We start from the raw sequence: 17,500 nt of genomic DNA, 5'->3' as shown, positions 1-17,500 counted from the left end.
AACGTTCTGCCTTTCTCTGAGTCTTAATTTCATTTCTTCATCTGTACTTGCATCTGCTCTTGTGTAAAGTGCTTAATTTTCTTCTGACGAACATGAAATTGAATAGAAGACACTCAAAACTCAGTCAACATCATTTTGTTTGCACAGAGAGAGTGATTTTCCATGAGCAAACTTTTCTCCATTTGTTTGTAAACCAAACCATCTTTCTCCTCAATTCTGCAAGATACATGCTGCAAAATTATAGCCTACAATTCTTTCTGAAAAACTCACTATATAGAAACTGAAACTAAATCTACTACTAATATCATACCACAAGAAACTATGCATAATTGTATTGCACAAGAGATAATATAAAACTTTCTAAAACCAATATGCATGTAATGTTTATATTTAAAGAGATAGTTCACTCAAAAATGAAATTCTGTCATCATTTACTCACCCTCATGTTGTTTCAAACCTGTTTAAATTTCTTTGTTCTGCTGTACATAAAGGAAGATATTTGGGAGAATGTTTGTAACCAAGCAGATCTCGCCCCACATTGACTACCATAGTAGGAAAAAAAAAAATAAATACTATGGTAGTCAATGGGGGCAAGATCTGCTTGGTTACAAACATTCTTCCAAATATCTTCCTTTGTGTACAGCAGAACAAAGAAATGTATACACGTTTGAAATGAGTAAATGATCGCAAAATTGTAATTTTTGAGTGAACTATCCCTTTAATTATTTCAACTACTGGTCAAAACACCTAGAAATATGCAAACAAGAAGTCAAACCCTTTTCTTTTATTGTATACTGTATATACCCTAAGTTATATGTGACATTCAAAAATGTATCAATGTTGTTGCAGTAAATACAAAATATCAAATAAAATGTCCGTATCTGCTCCAATTCTGCAGTTTTTTAAATAAGTAAATGAACTTTTCTGAGCCATTTTTGCTCAACAGTTCTTTTTTAGTCACTATGAAAAATGACTTACTTTGAAAACTGCATTTCCTATGCATGTATAGATTATTATTTAATTGTTTCGCTTTTAATTTTCCCAATAGTGCCTTTCGATTTCTATAGTGTTTTATTATAACGTAAGTTAACTGAGTACGATTGACCTTATTGCATCATGTGTCAGCTGTGAATCTTCTGGTCCTCATCATTCGGCTCATAAAGGGTTAACTGCTGCGGTAAACCGCTGCGCGCTCCCGTGCGAGCGTCCCATTGGCTGCGCGGCGGCGGCGCGCGCCGTTAATCAGCTGCACGAGCGGCTGAGTTCATCTTCTCGCACGCGCTATAGGGATGGCATTGCCACACACAGCAGGGCAACACAACACAACACATCAGGAGCATGCACACAGCAAACATCCCATCAGCTTTAGACATTGATCCTGGCAGCAGCACTGACAGCACCTGACCTCTGCAGCATCAGCACCAGAAGAAGAAGCTGATCACTCCTTCTCTCTGAAACTGAAAGCAGTAGCACATCATCATCACAACAGTAGGAGGCGAGCAGATCACATCATGCACTGGACTTTCCTCGCGTACATACTTAGATCTGTTTCCTAAACCACACTGGGAATGGACAGCTATCTCTGATCTTAATCAGTAGAGCTTTTTAAGGACTCACCGGACTGATAAAAAAAAGTTTTCATTTATACGCACACATTCCTTTACACTAGAAGGAAAGTGTTGCACGTGCGTTTTCATTTCTGTTATGGCTATTTAAAGCCTGTAGCTGTACATTTAACTACTAAAACTAAAAGCTATATAAGTTGAAATAATATCGGGATACTTTGATTTGAGACTTTAGGAGTTAGTGTGTCACTTTATGGTAAGTTTCCTAAACTGAAAACGGACCCTGATTATTTGTCAAACTGGTTATGGCTCACAAACAGTCATAAAGACAGTCAGAACATTGGAGGAGATGGTTAAATAATGAGGTTTTAAGGAAGTTCACCTTTAAAACGTATGCTTGGAGCGCTTAAAACTTTTACGCGTAAAGACGCACGGGACGCGCAAAGAGGCGGCAGTCTATCATCATCATCATCACCAACAACCCTGTAAAAGCAGCGGTTCTCTTCTCTGAAAGCAGAAAACAAGACGTAGAATGGCCGATGAGCTTGTTTCCATCACTAATGGGATTGTGCTGCTGTGATTTGTCGGACCGGAGGGAAGGTTGATCCACACACACTCGGTTAGTGCAGCATCGCGGTGCGCGCTCGGGGATGATCAGGATCTTCCCGGATTTCAGTGTTCAGGTGACGGCGGCGGCGGCTGCAGGTGCGGGAGCCGGTGGAGGGATGCCGGCTGCGTCCAGAGTCCCGGGAGCTACCAACGGGAATCCGCAAAACGTCCAAGGCTTGACGTCTTACCAACAAAGGTATGCTGGCTAAACGCAAAACATGTTTTTTTCTTCTTCTTCTTCACATTTAGGTGACATTCATACTGTTCATGTCATATTTGTTGCGTCCATTCACGCGCACCGTTATCAGGTTTATATATAAAGCAATACCGGATTTCCCTGGAGGTTGGTAAAGGTATAAACTTTGATTTCTAACATCTCAATTTCACTGAGATTCAGGTTTTGCTTCATTAATTAGACACAAAACACACAATATAAAGACTGTAAAGTTTTACTTTGTGTAAAATTCCAAAACAGACACACACTGATGTAAAGAAACATCATATTATGATTTTTAATCAATGTAAATAAGACGTTTAATGTGTATCATACACATGTATCATGCAAATAAACATTTTTATCGTATTAAATATTCAAGGTAACTTTGATCATTACAAAAGTAGCATTTTGAACTATTTCAAACTCACTTCAGAACAAATTATCTCAAATTATTCATTTACAGTGATACATCCATAATATCCGTCTGAGCACAATAGCTTTAAATAGATTACAAAAAGCTCCAGTATATTTTCACTAATATATCATTTGCAAAACTTTACTCACCAAAGCCAAGAAAACGCCACTAAACCACATAGTGTGTGGTTTTGATTTGTACAAATATAAATTATGTCAGTTTGAACAGGCTTAATTAATATGGTTTTTGCAATTTTTTTCACATCCAATAATTTTCATAATCCACTAAAACCAGGTTGTAGAATGGATGTGAATGTTCTTATATCAGCAGAATCAACTGATCATGTGCACACATGCTTACATTCACTGTCATGTTCAATTAAACAGTCTATTTAGAGCACAACACAATGAACAGGACATTAAATGGGGAGGCTGTCAGCTCATGACCTTGACAGGTCACAGGTTCTTATGCACATCAGGAAACAGGCCTTTATTTATGTCAAGACGGATTAACTTGGAAAAATAAAATCATATAGTGAATGTGCATTAGTGCAAAAACAGGCTACTTTAACCATGAACATTTGTATCTGACGCAGGTAGATCTAACATGGACATGGCGTAGGAGATATCTCTTTAATATCTTTAATTAAAAATAAACAAAGAAATAGTTTTATTTTTTCACTATCTGTTTCAAAATTATTTAGTCTCAGATTCATTTAAACCTCAACTTGGCATTTGAGTTGATTCTGACAGCTGTCAATCATATCATTCCACATGTTTACAGAAAATATGAATGCAAACATCAGCATGAAAAGGTTTCATGAAGCGACATAGACGATGATTCCACAAATCTTTTCGTTGAATCATCTGAAACAACCTGTATATTCCCAATAAACTCAAACTATTTCCAACTACAACTGAGTGGCGTTGTTGCGCCGGCAGGAGAGGGAGATGAGAGGGAGAGAGAAGCAGGAAAAAGCTGGAAAATGCGGACAAACATACAGGGAAGAAGCGGCTGTGTTCGAGGGGCACATCGTGATGTAAATGCCCGTCTCGTGCACTGATTCCTGCTCTCGTTTACCCCGCGAGGACAGCCGCCGGATCGCACGAGCGTCCCCGGGTTTCCTCTCACTTTATTGGCATGCCTTTGGATCTCAGCGTCGGCTGGTCTCGCTCCCGTCTGAACGCGTCTTAACGCACGGAGACACGGGCACGAGCGCTCCGGTACCACCGATGGCGTTGCTTAAATGCTCCCGGTTCCGCTGTCAGCTGCTCGTCGCGTGAAATCTGGAGGAAAAAAGTGTAATTAATAATTGCAGGAAGATGGCGCCCACCAAGCCCAGCATTCAGCAAGACCCTTCCAGAAGAGAACGGTAAACGCTCGGTTTGTTGTGTGTCTGTGGAAACGCGTGCGCTGACGGGCATTTTGGACTGAGATGGGAAACTTTGCCCTTTCCGCAGGAGTGTGTGTGTGTGAGGGGTTGGGTAACAGGTATACACGCTGACAGAAGCAGCGAGTGTGTGTGTGTGTGTGTGTGTGTTTTCGCCATGTGTGTGTTTGAGTGAGTGTGTGTGTGTTTTGGTGGACAGAGGACATGACCGTTGAATGTGTTCAGCGTGTGTCACGCTGCTGGCAGGTTTCGCGGGAAATTTGTGAACATTCGAACGCGACCATGTTGCAGCGTTGTATCCGCTCTGTTTGTTTTCTCGGCATTAGGCCAATCTGAGTAAAACACACTGTGTACTGCTGTGGAATAGTGTGCATCAGGCTGCTGTTTGAGGAAGTTTCGATGTAGACGGATGTGGATTTGAGTCCTCTATTAGATCAGAAACTCTTGATGGGGATTGAAATATGAGCACTGAATCTGCACTTTGAAAATGACAGTCTAAGTTAATCACAAGGCTTGTTAAATGATGTTAGAATTGAGGAGCTGAAATGCTTTTCATTTTTTTTGGATTGGTGTTTTACACTTACACTTACATGACAGGTGCATGATTGCTATCACAATTAGTTTGATGTATAGATTTGACATTGTGAAAGCCTGTATGGGTGCATTTTAGACTGATGTTTTATTGCTTTGTTTATTGAGTAGTTGAGATGTCTTTGACGCTTAAATTCATTCGTCAGATCTATAGGTCTGAAGTTGTGACTATTTTGATAAAGCGCATGTTTGAGGAAGTAATGCATGATATCAGATATGCTTTATAACGAAAGAAATATGCCACTAAAATCCATCTGTAGTATTTAAATTGCTGTCATAATTTATAGATCTGAAATTGTGATATAATACTATTGTGTACATGATTAAATGTTTGTCTTATTTGTTGCTTATATGACAGGTGGTGCACTAAATTCTGCAATTATGAAATTACTTGATCTATAGATATGATTGTGGCTATTTTGATATGTGCATAAAGCATCAAGTGGCGGTTTGAGGAAACTAGATGAATTGAGTGTGCGTATTTATATGTCATCATCTGCAGTATTGAAAATAATGTAAGAATCGGTCGCTCTACAAATCTGAAATTTTAATATGACTACGTTTTATATAGACTAGTCAGGTGGGTGTTTAAAGGCTGTTGTTTATTGCAATTTTCTCTTGAGTATTGCATATGCATCAGTCTTATACTATTAGATGACAGGTGCTGCACTAAATAAATCTGCAGTTATGAAATTGCTTTCATGATAAGCTGATCTCAGGATCTTTTTCTTTATTATCAAAACTTCTTTTGTGATTGGATGACAAGTAGCTGTGTTGTTATGCTATAGAATATCGCTAGTTCTTATTCATATGAGCAATAGGTATTTTAGGTATATTTTCTCTTTTTAGCTCTTCGGAGTATTAAATTAGGCATCGCTGATCCACGGTGTACTGCGTGTGACTGCGTGCAGCGTACAGCTTGTCGAACTAATGTTAAATTGTATGCAATAATTCACCTGTGCTGTGTGTACAAAATATCAGCCGTAGAGCCAGTGACATTTTACAATGTAAACACGGCCCGTTTCATATACTGTAGTGTGCAACTCCACAAGATTGTGTGCCTGACCGGACTACGAATGGTTATCATTAGCAAGCTTGACAAAACTCTCATCGAGCTCGATTATTTTATAATTCCCACTCGGAACGCGCAGATTACGCTAATGCACCTACGTCTAAATAGGCCACGACATTAGAATTATATTCCACCCCCTGCCAGTCATAACAGCAGGAGATGTTTATGCTAAGTCAGTCTGCAGTAATCTTTCTGGCGGGAGCGTATTTGTGTGCCATTCCGAGCATATCACAGAGATAGGAATCTTGAAGATGGAATTAATTTTGAGGGAGGTGAAACTTCATAGCCAGTGCATGAGTGCTTCCTTTATCACCTGTTTCCGACCGGCATTCTGAAGGGCTAAATTGCACTCTGTGAGTCGTTATGTGGCTCCACTTGAGAGTTGAACCGAATAACAGTGGGGCTGAAATTCTCAGGGAAGGTTTGGGAGTTTATTTTTTAATGCAATGCTGTTTACTAGCGCCGGTTTTATGCTGTAGTAAGTGTTGGGAAGGGAGGGATTGTGCTCTTGGGCGAAGCAACTCCGAAGGAGTTGGACGAGAATTCACAGAGAGAGAGAGAGAGAGAGAGAGATTGGTTGGCGTGAATTTATACACAACACTAAACACAAAGTTGGCTTTGTTGAAGAAAGCAATGCCTCCCTCCCTCACTGTGAGCAAACAAAAGTGCTAAATTGTTCCATTTCCTCTCCTACGGTGCAGCAGTGGATCCATAGATTGAGACCGGAGCTGTGGCACTGTGAAATGCTTGGGGTTTATTTGGTGTTGTATTATAAAGTATGGTTTCTCTGATGGGTTCTGTATCAACAGGTCCATTAAAAAGATGCTTTTTATGTTAAACATGTGAATGAATATATAAGGGAAAGTGTATATATTTAGTTTGTTTCACTGCTGATTATTTAAAATGGTCTTATGGTAATTTCTACATTATTTTGAGCTCATAAAAGGTGCATGCATTGCATAATGATTATGAGAACATTAGCGAAATGCTGTTTAAAACTGGAGCGTACCATGTCGCGTCGCAGAACACGTCAACTTCTTGAAAGTATTTCATGTCAACTAAGCATGTAAATGATTTTTGCTTGTTTGTTATTGAAATCACATTCCGACATGTAGCCGTTCATTATAATAATCCTTTGATGTGAAATTACGAATAGCGGCATCTCACTAAACGTTTAGGAGTGTCGGTGCGCTGTTTTTGTGATCAGTTTTTTATTTCAAAATCACAAAGTGTGAGATTTATGTTTATGGACGAAACAAAGCGGTGATATTCTCCGAATGCTGGAGAGGCAGACAGCCCAAGCTGAGCTATACCATCACACAAAAGGATGCACCAGTTCCACCCGTTGATTCGCCAGCGTCGAACACGGCATGGAATGGAGGCAAATAAGCAATTCTGATGTGTATTTATCACAATTAAGAGGGATTTCCAGCCCCCATCTGTGACTGGTGCTCGGCGTGTTGTGCGGTGATTACCGCGGCTCTCGCCAGCCGCCACTCGTCTCTGTTATTGTGAAGGTCAGAGCAGAGACACAGACATAAAGAAGATGCATCCCACAAAGGTAATCGTGCAGTCTCTCGATGCATTACTGCACGGCTCATGGCGTGAGAGCCTGTGTGATGTATACATCTCTACATCTGAGCTGAGGTTTTTGCATGTGCCCATATCCTTTATGGATGTATCAATGAATCGGTTGATGGATCTGTCATGTTGCACTGAAACACTAGTTGCCCTTTTTTTGGCCTTTGTTTATATGTATGTATGTATGTTTCTGTGTAATATTATCATTTATTTTGATTGTTTATTCAAATTATTCTGTAAATATGGTTATCTTTTTTATTATTTGCAAAAGTATGCTCTTTTGAAAGTCTGCTTTAGAAATTTTTATTTAGGAGACGAGGTTACACTTTTTACTACAGTACATTTTTGCCTCGGAAAATTAATCTTTTGTGTCAATGTACCCCCAAAGTTGCACAAAGTTGTTACGTTTGAACCTGCAATTAAATGACCAATTACAGGCTTTTCAGCAAAACTTGCCATGAATTGATTTATGTCAGTTTCGTTTTATGACGTTCATTTGTTTTCTTAAAGGGTTAGTTCACCCAAAAAATTAAAAAAAATTCTGTCATTAATTACTCACCCTCATGTCGTTCCACACCCGTGAGACTTTCGTTCATCATCAGAACACAAATGAGGATCTTTTTGATGGAATCTGAGAGCTTTCTGTCCCTCCATTGACAGCCTATGCAACTACCACTTTCAAGCCCCAGAAAGGCAATAAAAACATCATTTACCACTTTATTTACAAAATATTAATCTCAAACGCACGTTCATGTAACAACGTCCGCTCTCGTGTCAACACAACACGTATGCGTCATGGTGCTTTAGTGAACACGCGTGAGTCTGCTCTCGTTTGAAAGCAGACGTCTGATGTCTGTTTACAACATGTTTTTGAAGTGTTGATTATTGTAGCCAATCACAGACATATCTGTTGAGCACGTGAACACAATAGCCAATCAGAGGTGTTTATGAATCTGCTCAACAGTGCTGGTATCGTCACATTTTTTAAAATTTCAGTACAGACTTGGTACCAAAGTCGGTACTTTTAACAACACTACGCGTGAGTCTGCTCGTTTCAATACAACACGTATGCGTCATGGTGCTCTAATTAATGAACATTATAGATTAATATTTTGTAAATAAATGGTAAATTATGTTTTTTTTGTGCAAACAAAGCATTTGCTTTGCCTTATAAAATTGAGGTTAAACCACTGGAGTCACATGGATTACTTTAATGATGTCTTTACTATCTTTCTGGGGCTTGAAAGTGGTTGTTGCATAGGCTGTCAATGGAAGGACAGAAAGCTCTCAGATTCCATCAAAAAGATCTTCATTTGTGTTCTGATGATGAACGAAAGTCTTATGAGGGTGAGTAATTAATGACAGAATTTTCATTTTTGGGTGAACTAATCCTTTAACAGTAAAAATGTGATTATATTGGATATTTTAGTGTGGAGGACAGAAATTCACTAAATGATTCCAATTTAAGACCTGTTTTAAACCAGGATACCGAATCACCGTAATTAGCCATATAATTGTGACAACTAGCCCTGGTTACTCTGTGCTGATTGCTGACTTCTCTACATATTAATACAGATATTGAAGGCCTTTATATATCAAAGGACTGTAGGCGGTACATATGCCCTTTTTTATGCCAGAGAGAAGAGATCAGAGATGATCGTGCTCTAGGCAGCGAAAGTGTTGCTACTGAATGTCACAGGTTTTGTTATGGTTTGCGGCTGCGGTAAAACCCTTTCTCCCCTTCTACGCATTTAATGTCCACAGTGGTTTTAAGACCTTCATTTAGTATCTGGCTCTAAAGACAGATGTTCTGCCCGCTGACTCCCATCTGCTTCTTTGGTTTGGCAGTGCCGCGATCGTCTAATGCTAGCAGCAAGTGTTGCCCTTTACTCGCCCCCTCTAGTGTTCCAGCAGCACTTCTGAGCCCGAACAAACTCTACAGCACTTCCAGAATACATGTGTAATCCTCCTATATGTGCATTGGCAAAGAAAATGGATTCAAGTACATTACGTACATGGATTTGGGTTTGGCTTTGCACATATTTGCTCACATTGAACAATGACTTTATCATTTTGATTTGAAGATGTTGCCACTTTTCTCCACATTGAAAACTTGTGTGACATTTGGATTGCTTTCCATCGGCTGTGGAGGTGAAGATGACGTCTCCCATGATTCCACACTCGTTTACAACGTCATCAAGCTACGCCTTTGTTATTGTTTTGAATAAGCGACCTCTGGCAAAACTTAAAGGGTTAGTTCACCCAAAAATGTACATTTTGCCATTAATTCCACACCCGTAAGACCTTCGTTCATCTTTGGAACACAAATTAAGATATTTTTGATAAAATCCGATGGCTCAGTGAGGCCTCCATTGCCAGCGAGATAATTAACACTTTCAGATGCCCAGAAAGCTACTAAAGACATATTTAAAACAGTTCATGTGACTACAGTGGTTCAACCTTAATGTTATGAAGCGATGAGAATCCTTTTTGTGCGCCAAAAAAAACAAAATAACGACTTTATTCAACAATATCTAGTGATGGGTGATTTCAAAACACTTCTTCATGAAGCTTTGAAGCTTTACGAATCTTTTGTTTCGAATCAGAGGTTCGGAGCATGTATCAAACTGCTAAAGTCACGCCCCCAGGTGTTGAACCATTGAAATTTCGAAACGCTTATGACATAACGAAGCCTCGTTTACTGAAATCACGTGACTTTGGCAGTTTGATACACGCTCCGAACCACTGATTCGAAACAAAAGATTCGTAAAGCTTCGAAGCTTCATCAAAGTCCCTTTAAGACAAGTCATTTCACTCGGCGGCCATCTTTGAAATGCCTCTCGGGCATCCTGGGCATCATGCAATCTCTTTGAATGGGGAAACATCAAATTCTCCAAAACTGTTCGCAAACCTTACGATTAAATTTCATATTTGAAATCACCAATGAAATCTAACAACAACCGGCTCATAAATTTAGTTTCTAAACGCTCGAATCATGACAAAAAAAACTATTTTTCAGGCTGGATCAAGCTAATGCGCATGCGCAGACCTAAATGACTGACTGACTGTCTGACTGTTTCTATAGAAACCGGTGATTCTAACGGCCGCTGAAGTGATGCGATGACTTTACCAGTCGGCGATTGGCTCTTATTTAGAAGGCGGGACTTATTCTGCCATATTGCGCGTTACACTTTCTCCCATTCAAAACAATACGAGTGACGCGTCTTGTGTTATTCTATAGTCTTTGGCTTCATGAAGCAGTGTTTTGAAATCACCCATCACTAGATATTGTTGAATAAAGTCGTTATTTTGTTTTTTTGGTGCACAAAAAGTATTCTCGTCACTTAATAACATTAAGGTTGAACCACTGTAGTCACATGAACTGTTTTACATATGTTTTTAGAAGCTTTCTGGGCATCTGAAAGTGTTAATTATCTTGCTGGCAATGCAGGCCTCACTGAGCCATCGGATTTTATCAAAAATATCTTAATTTGTGTTCCGAAGGTGAACGAAGGTCTTACGGGTGTAAAACAACATGAGGATGAGTAATTAATGACAGAATTTAAATTTTTGGGTGAACTAACCGTTTAAGATGTTACAAACATTAGCATCGTGATTTTCTTTGAAGCTGCTTTGAAACAGTGTGTACAGTGCTGTACAAATAAAACTCACTTGGCTAAAACATGATGGTTCCTTATTACCTGTGTGGAAATAATCGAAAATTATAATTATTTCCAGCTGAATATTCCGTAATGCATCACATTACAGAAGTTAAATGTGTTTTGAATGGTATTTAATAGTAGTAATAACATTGTTTCTCATTTTTCCCTCTCCTCCAGCAGTGATTTGATCATCCGCACCTGCACGGTCCTCGTAAGTGATCCAGATTTCTGTGTGCAAAATTCCAATTGATTATTCCAGTTAGGCCGAAGAACCGCTAGAAAACATAGCCCGCATAACTCGGCACGGACCGCCCCCGAACCTCACCGTGATTCCCGCTGCACGCCCCAGATAAATAAATTTTGTGGCGCATATGCTCGGTAGCCCACCTGTCACTTTAATAAGTGAATGTCATAGCTGTGATTTGGCTGTAAATGGAGGTAAGCCCCCATCACCTCGTCTCACAAAGGAGCTACAGCACGCCGAGGTATTTTCTCTATAGCATTCCTTACGCATGTCGTCACCTAAAGAAGCCCCCTTTGCGGGGATTTACTGACTGCTTTTGTGCCGCCGTTTTCCCAGGCTTATCACCGGGTACACTCATCTAAAGCAGCACCGCAGGACGCTGTGTCAGCCACTTCTGTGTCTCCTGCCACTTCCTGTGCATTGACGTACCAAAGGCCAACTTTTTGAATTGATAATATATCTGTCCGTGTGCCGTGTAATGGAGTAACAGTAGGTCTTTCTTCAGGGAAAGGCTAAAATTAGCTCACAGTCCTGACAAATGAAGCCCTTTCCAGCAGCAGACTGTGGGAAAAGGTCAAATTACTTATTGATACTGTACAGCACAATAGCCATCAGCTAAAGTAAACACACACTAACTCTCAGTGCTTTCACGACTTTAAAGAAGTCTTAAAAGTAATTTTGGAGTATTTTTGAGTGGCATATATGCGATATTTGTTTTATAGTATTTTAGAGGGTAACGAAATGATTTCTGATTGGATGAGCTGCAGTTGAAAGTGTTGTTAAATGCAATACGTTTGTGACCATGCATGCTATGTTTTAGTTGCTTGACAACTGTAAACAGCTCACAGTTAGACTAATGTGGAATATTACCTTGTGGAAAAATACTTCCAATCTAATTTTTAATAAAAATTATATTTTTATTTAATGTAAAGAAATTGACATTAATTTAATCTATCTATCCTTCTGTCTGTCAATCTATTGTTCTGTCGTTCTATCCATCCTTCTGTTCATCATTGTGTTCTATCTATGGTTCTGTCTATCAGTCTCCATCATTCTGTCGTTCTATTCATCATTCTGTCCTTTTATCTATCGTTCTGTCTATCAATCTGTCATTCTGTCTATCAATATATCTATCATTCTGTCATTCTATCTATCGTTCTGTCTGTCAATCTATTGTTCTGTCGTTCTATCTATCGTTTTAACGTTCTGTCGTTTTATTTATCATTCTGTCGTTTTATCTATCCTTCTGTTCATCATTCTGTCGTTTTATCTATCGTTCTAACGTTCTGTCGTTCTATTCATCATTCTGTCATTTTATCTATCATTCTATCTATCGTTCTGTCATTCTGTCTATCAATATATCTATCGTTCTCTCATTCTATATCGTTCTATCTATAGTTCTGTCATCCTATCTATCCTTCTGTCATTCTAAATATCATTCCAACGTCTGTTGTTCTATTCATCGTTCTGTCGTTCTATCTATTGTTCTGTCTATCAATCTATCGTTCTTTCATTCTATATCATTCTATCTATCGTTCTGTCTATCGTTTTGTCATTCTGTCGTTCTAAATATCGTTCCAATGTCTGTCATTCTATTATCGTTCTGTCATTCTATTCATCATTCTGTCCTTTTATCTATCGTTCTGTCTATCAATCTGTCATTCTGTCTATCAATATATCTATCATTCTGTCATTCTATCTATCGTTCTGTCTGTCAATCTATTGTTCTGTCATTTTATCTATCGTTTTAAAGTTCTGTCGTTCTATCTATCGTTCTAACGTTCTGTCGTTTTATTATTCTGTCGTTTTATCTATCGTTCTGTTCATCATTCTGTCGTTTTATCTATTGTTTTAACGTTCTGTCATTCTATCTATCGTTCTAACGTTCTGTCGTTCTATTTATCATTCTGTAGTTTTATCTATCGTTCTGTTCATCATTCTGTCGTTTTATCTATTGTTTTAACGTTCTGTCGTTCTATCTATCGTTCTAACGTTCTTTTGTTTTATTTATCATTCTGTCGTTTTATCTATTGTTCTGTTCATCATTCTGTCGTTTTATCTATCGTTTTAACGTTCTGTCATTCTATCTATTGTTCTGACGTTCTGTCGTTCTATTCATCATTCTGTCGTTTTATCTATCATTCTATCTATTGTTCTGTCATTCTGTCTATCAATATATCTATCGTTCTCTCATTCTATATCGTTCTATCTACAGTTCTGTCATCCTATCTATCGTTCTGTCTATTGTTCTGTCATTCTAAATATCGTTCCAACGTCTGTTGTTCTATTCATCGTTCTGTCGTTCTATCTATTGTTCTGTCTATCAATCTATCGTTCTTTCATTCTATATCATTCTATCTATTGTTCTGTCTATCAATCTATCGTTCTTTCATTCTATATCATTCTATCTATCGTTCTTTCTATCGTTTTGTCATTCTGTCATTCTAAATATCGTTCCAATGTCTGTCATTCTATTATCGTTCTGTCATTCTATCTAGCGTTCTGTCATTCTATCTATTGTTCTGTCATTCTAAATATCGTTCCAACATCTGTTGTTCTATTCATTGTTCTGTCGTTCTGTCTATCAATCTATCATTCTTTCATTCTATATCATTCTATCTATCGTTTTGTCATTCTGTTGTTCTAAATATCGTTCCAATGTCTGTCATTCTATTATCGTTCTGTCATTCTATCTATCGTTCTGTCATTCTATTCATCATTCTGTCATTCTATCTATCGTTCTGTCATCCTATCTATCGTTCTGTCTATTGTTCTGTCATTCTAAATATCGTTCCAACGTCTGTTGTTCTATTCATCGTTCTGTCGTTCTATCTATTGTTCTGTCTATCAATCTATCGTTCTTTCATTCTATATCATTCTATCTATCGTTCTGTTCTATCGTTTTGTCATTCTATCATTCTAAATATCGTTCCAATGTCTGTCATTCTATTATCGTTCTGTCATTCTATCTAGCATTCTGTCATTCTATCTATCGTTCTGTCATTCTATTCATCATTCTGTCATCCTATCTATCATTCTGTCTATTCTGTCATTCTAAATATCGTTCTAACGTCTTTTGTTCTATTCATCGTTCTGTCGTTCTATCTATTGTTCTGTCTATCAATCTATCATTCTTTCATTCTATATCATTCTATCTATCGTTCTGTCTATCGTTTTGTCATTCTGTCATTCTAAATATCGTTCCAATGTCTGTCATTCTATTATCGTTCTGTCATTCTGTCTAGCGTTCTGTCATTCTATCTATCGTTCTGATGTTCTGTCGTTCTATTCATCATTCTGTCCAGGTCTATCATTCTGTTGTTCTATGGTTCTGTCTATCGTTCTGTCATTGTATCTATCGTTCTGTCGTTCTATTCATCATTCTGTCCTGTCTATTGTTTAGGGCTGCAACGATTAATCGCGATTAATCGTTGCAGCCCTACTATTGTTCTATGGATCTGTCTATCATTCTGTCATTGTATCTATCGTTCTGTTGTTCTGTCATTCTGTCATTCTACTCATCGTTCTGTCATTATGTCTATTGTTCTGTCATTGTATCTATCGTTCTGTCGTTCCATCTAGTTTTCTGTCATCCTGTCATTCTATTCATCGTTCTGTCATTCTGTCTATCGTTCTATCATTCTATCTATCATTCTGTCGTTCTATCTATCATTCCGTCTAACATTCTGTCGTTCTATTCATTGTTCTGTCATTTTCTGTCATTCTATCTCGCGTTCTGTCGTTCTATTAATCATTCTGTTCTATCTATCGTTCTGTCATTCTATGGTTCTATCATTCTTTCGTTCTATCTATCTACTGTTGTACTCTAACTCTCAGTGCTTTTGTGACTTTAAAAAAGTCTTAAAAAATGTTTTTGTAAAATATTTTGGAATGTCACACATTTACTGGTATTTTAGAGGGCAGCAAACTATCAGATGGGTAGTTCAGAGTCTAATTTCTGATTGGATGAGAAATGCATGTTTGTAACTGTACATACCACATACTGTACTATAGTTGCTTTACAACTGAACACATTTATCGTTCTGTCTATGTACCTATCTATCACCCGTCTATCTATCTACACTGTATGGCATTAGTTTAGAATTAACTCTCAATTAACATGAATCACTTGAAAACCCTGAATATTTTGCGTCTGTTTTATTTAAGCAGCTGTATACCTATAAACAAGCATTTTCATTGCCTCTTAATGATTTACAAACTAAGCTCAGGGGTTCACATTTGAAAGATTGGTTTTGGCAAGAGCGATAGAAATTCAATTTTGCTCATGAACAAGCGAGCTGTGTTTACGACATAACTGCGTACGCCGACATCTCGAGAGCTCTCCTCCGCCTTTCAGACAGTACTCAGAGAGCAGAAACGTATAGGATAGCTTTTGATGGAACAGAAAACAACTTTCCAGAAAGTGTACTTGAAATAGTTGAGGTTTTGTGAGGTCACATCCATTTTTTTCCCCCTCTCTTCCCCATGTTATTTCATGGCTGCGCGGCTCTCTTCTTTCTAATTCTTTTCATCTCATTGTAGCCCTCTGTGTTTGAAAGTCTAGGTCAATAAGGATGGGCACATTGCGAATTTCATGATCTGTGTAGTGGAACAAATTGAAAGCAAAGCCTATATCAATCACGTTGAAGGCAGGGTTAATTGTTCCTGCTTCACAAGAGCTGTGGACAGATAAAGGCGTAATGAAACACTTATGCCTCTGATGTGGGCACTCCTCAGGATGAAATGATAGAAAACAAAACAAATGTTTACTCATATAGTAATTACTTTGGTGCAAAAGTCAAAGAACGAGGAGGCAAGAAACGCACTTTGATGTGCCTGTCCTTGAAAGGGCTTGATTTATTCCACCTGCATTCCGTGCCCTTCAACTTCGTTATGTTATGGTTTTGCTGTTGGTAATCTCCAGTTTTTACCAGAGAGTCTGGATTTGAGCACCACTGCACAAAAAGCAGATGCATGCTGCATTGTGATGCAGACTTAAGTAAAGATCTTTGCTTGCTTGGATCAGGGATTGCTTTCTTGGAATTGTTTACTTGCATATTTATTGTATAAACCCAGAATGAAATGGTAAACTGCAGAAATTTGTAATAAAACAAATCTCACACACACAAACGTGTACGTGCATACTTATGCGCGCTTGGGGATGGGTCCTGCATGCGTACGGCTCGCGCACAGACACACGTGCACGTATATTATATATACGTTCTCAGTATTTAGTTAATTGAACTCTAAAGTCCATGACAGCTATCACAACACAGTGGGTAATTCTGAAAATTAATGAGAATGATAATTCTTAAAAGACTGTTCCAGACTTTGCCCAAACTCATTAACTAAATCTCTCATTTAAATACATTCTAAAGACTTTCGGGAAAAAGAGAGAGGGAAGGGGGAAAAAAAAACATTATTGCTATGTAAGCATTAACCCGATTTGAAAATGCTGAGATGCAGAATTTTATGGAAGACTGGAAGTCTATCAGTCTGTATTCCCGGACTGGAATCCTGCGCTAAACGCTTCTATCTGCTATAATACCAGACGATAAACCTGGTCACATGGTGAAGGAAAACAATCCGCTGCCTCGGCCGGTTTATTTGTTTGGGGTATATATTTAGAGTTGTTGATCTTAGTTTATTGTAAATCCTCTGTGACCCTCACATGTAAGCGGATCTCTTCCTGTGGCGTTAAACCACAGTAGTTAAGACCACAAAACCAAATTCAATTTTGTGATCTTTGTTCAGTTAAGCTAAAGGTAACATGTTTTCCCCCCTGTTTGTATAGGTACAATTGTTCACATGAGCACATTTCAGTGGGTAAAAGACACTGTTTTACATTTTACAGAACAAAACACTTGATAAAGTCCATTTATTATTATAAAGATTCCCATTTATAAAGTGAGCTAAAAATATTTGTAGTTGGAAAATGTTTTACAAGTATTTCCTGTGCTTGACTAGGAGAAATGTGGCCTAGCCTAGCATGTTATCCTGATGTTGAAGTGGCGTTGTTGTTATCAGCAAAGCATTTTACAGCTTTAAAGAGCTTCTGATCATTAAAGCTGATCTTTCTCTTTGTTATCGTCATTTTATGATGGTGCCAATTAGATGTCGCATATTTGACTCATTCCCTCCCTCTCTGTCCTAT

General features: G+C 38.3%; 1 protein-coding gene across 3 annotated transcripts in view; it reads left to right on the top strand.

Moving 5' to 3' along the window:
* The first annotated feature begins 1,123 nt into the window (after positions 1 to 1,123).
* Positions 1,124 to 17,500, top strand: part of LOC125268636 (neuronal PAS domain-containing protein 3) — a 359,515-nt gene continuing 343,138 nt past the window's right edge. The window contains exon 1 of one of the 3 annotated variants that reach the window (XM_048190978.1): positions 1,124 to 2,370. In XM_048190978.1, the coding sequence (XP_048046935.1) occupies positions 2,216 to 2,370 (155 nt within the window). In that variant the 5' untranslated portion in view covers positions 1,124 to 2,215. Of the gene's footprint in view, positions 2,371 to 3,806; positions 4,179 to 17,500 lie in introns of those variants that run through there. The other 2 variants (XM_048190979.1, XM_048190980.1) reach the window with 2 other exon arrangements.

Source organism: Megalobrama amblycephala, linkage group LG5 (assembly GCF_018812025.1).
Source record: "Megalobrama amblycephala isolate DHTTF-2021 linkage group LG5, ASM1881202v1, whole genome shotgun sequence".
Classification (NCBI taxonomy): domain Eukaryota; kingdom Metazoa; phylum Chordata; class Actinopteri; order Cypriniformes; family Xenocyprididae; genus Megalobrama; species Megalobrama amblycephala.
This window is presented reverse-complemented; position numbering and strand designations above follow the sequence as displayed.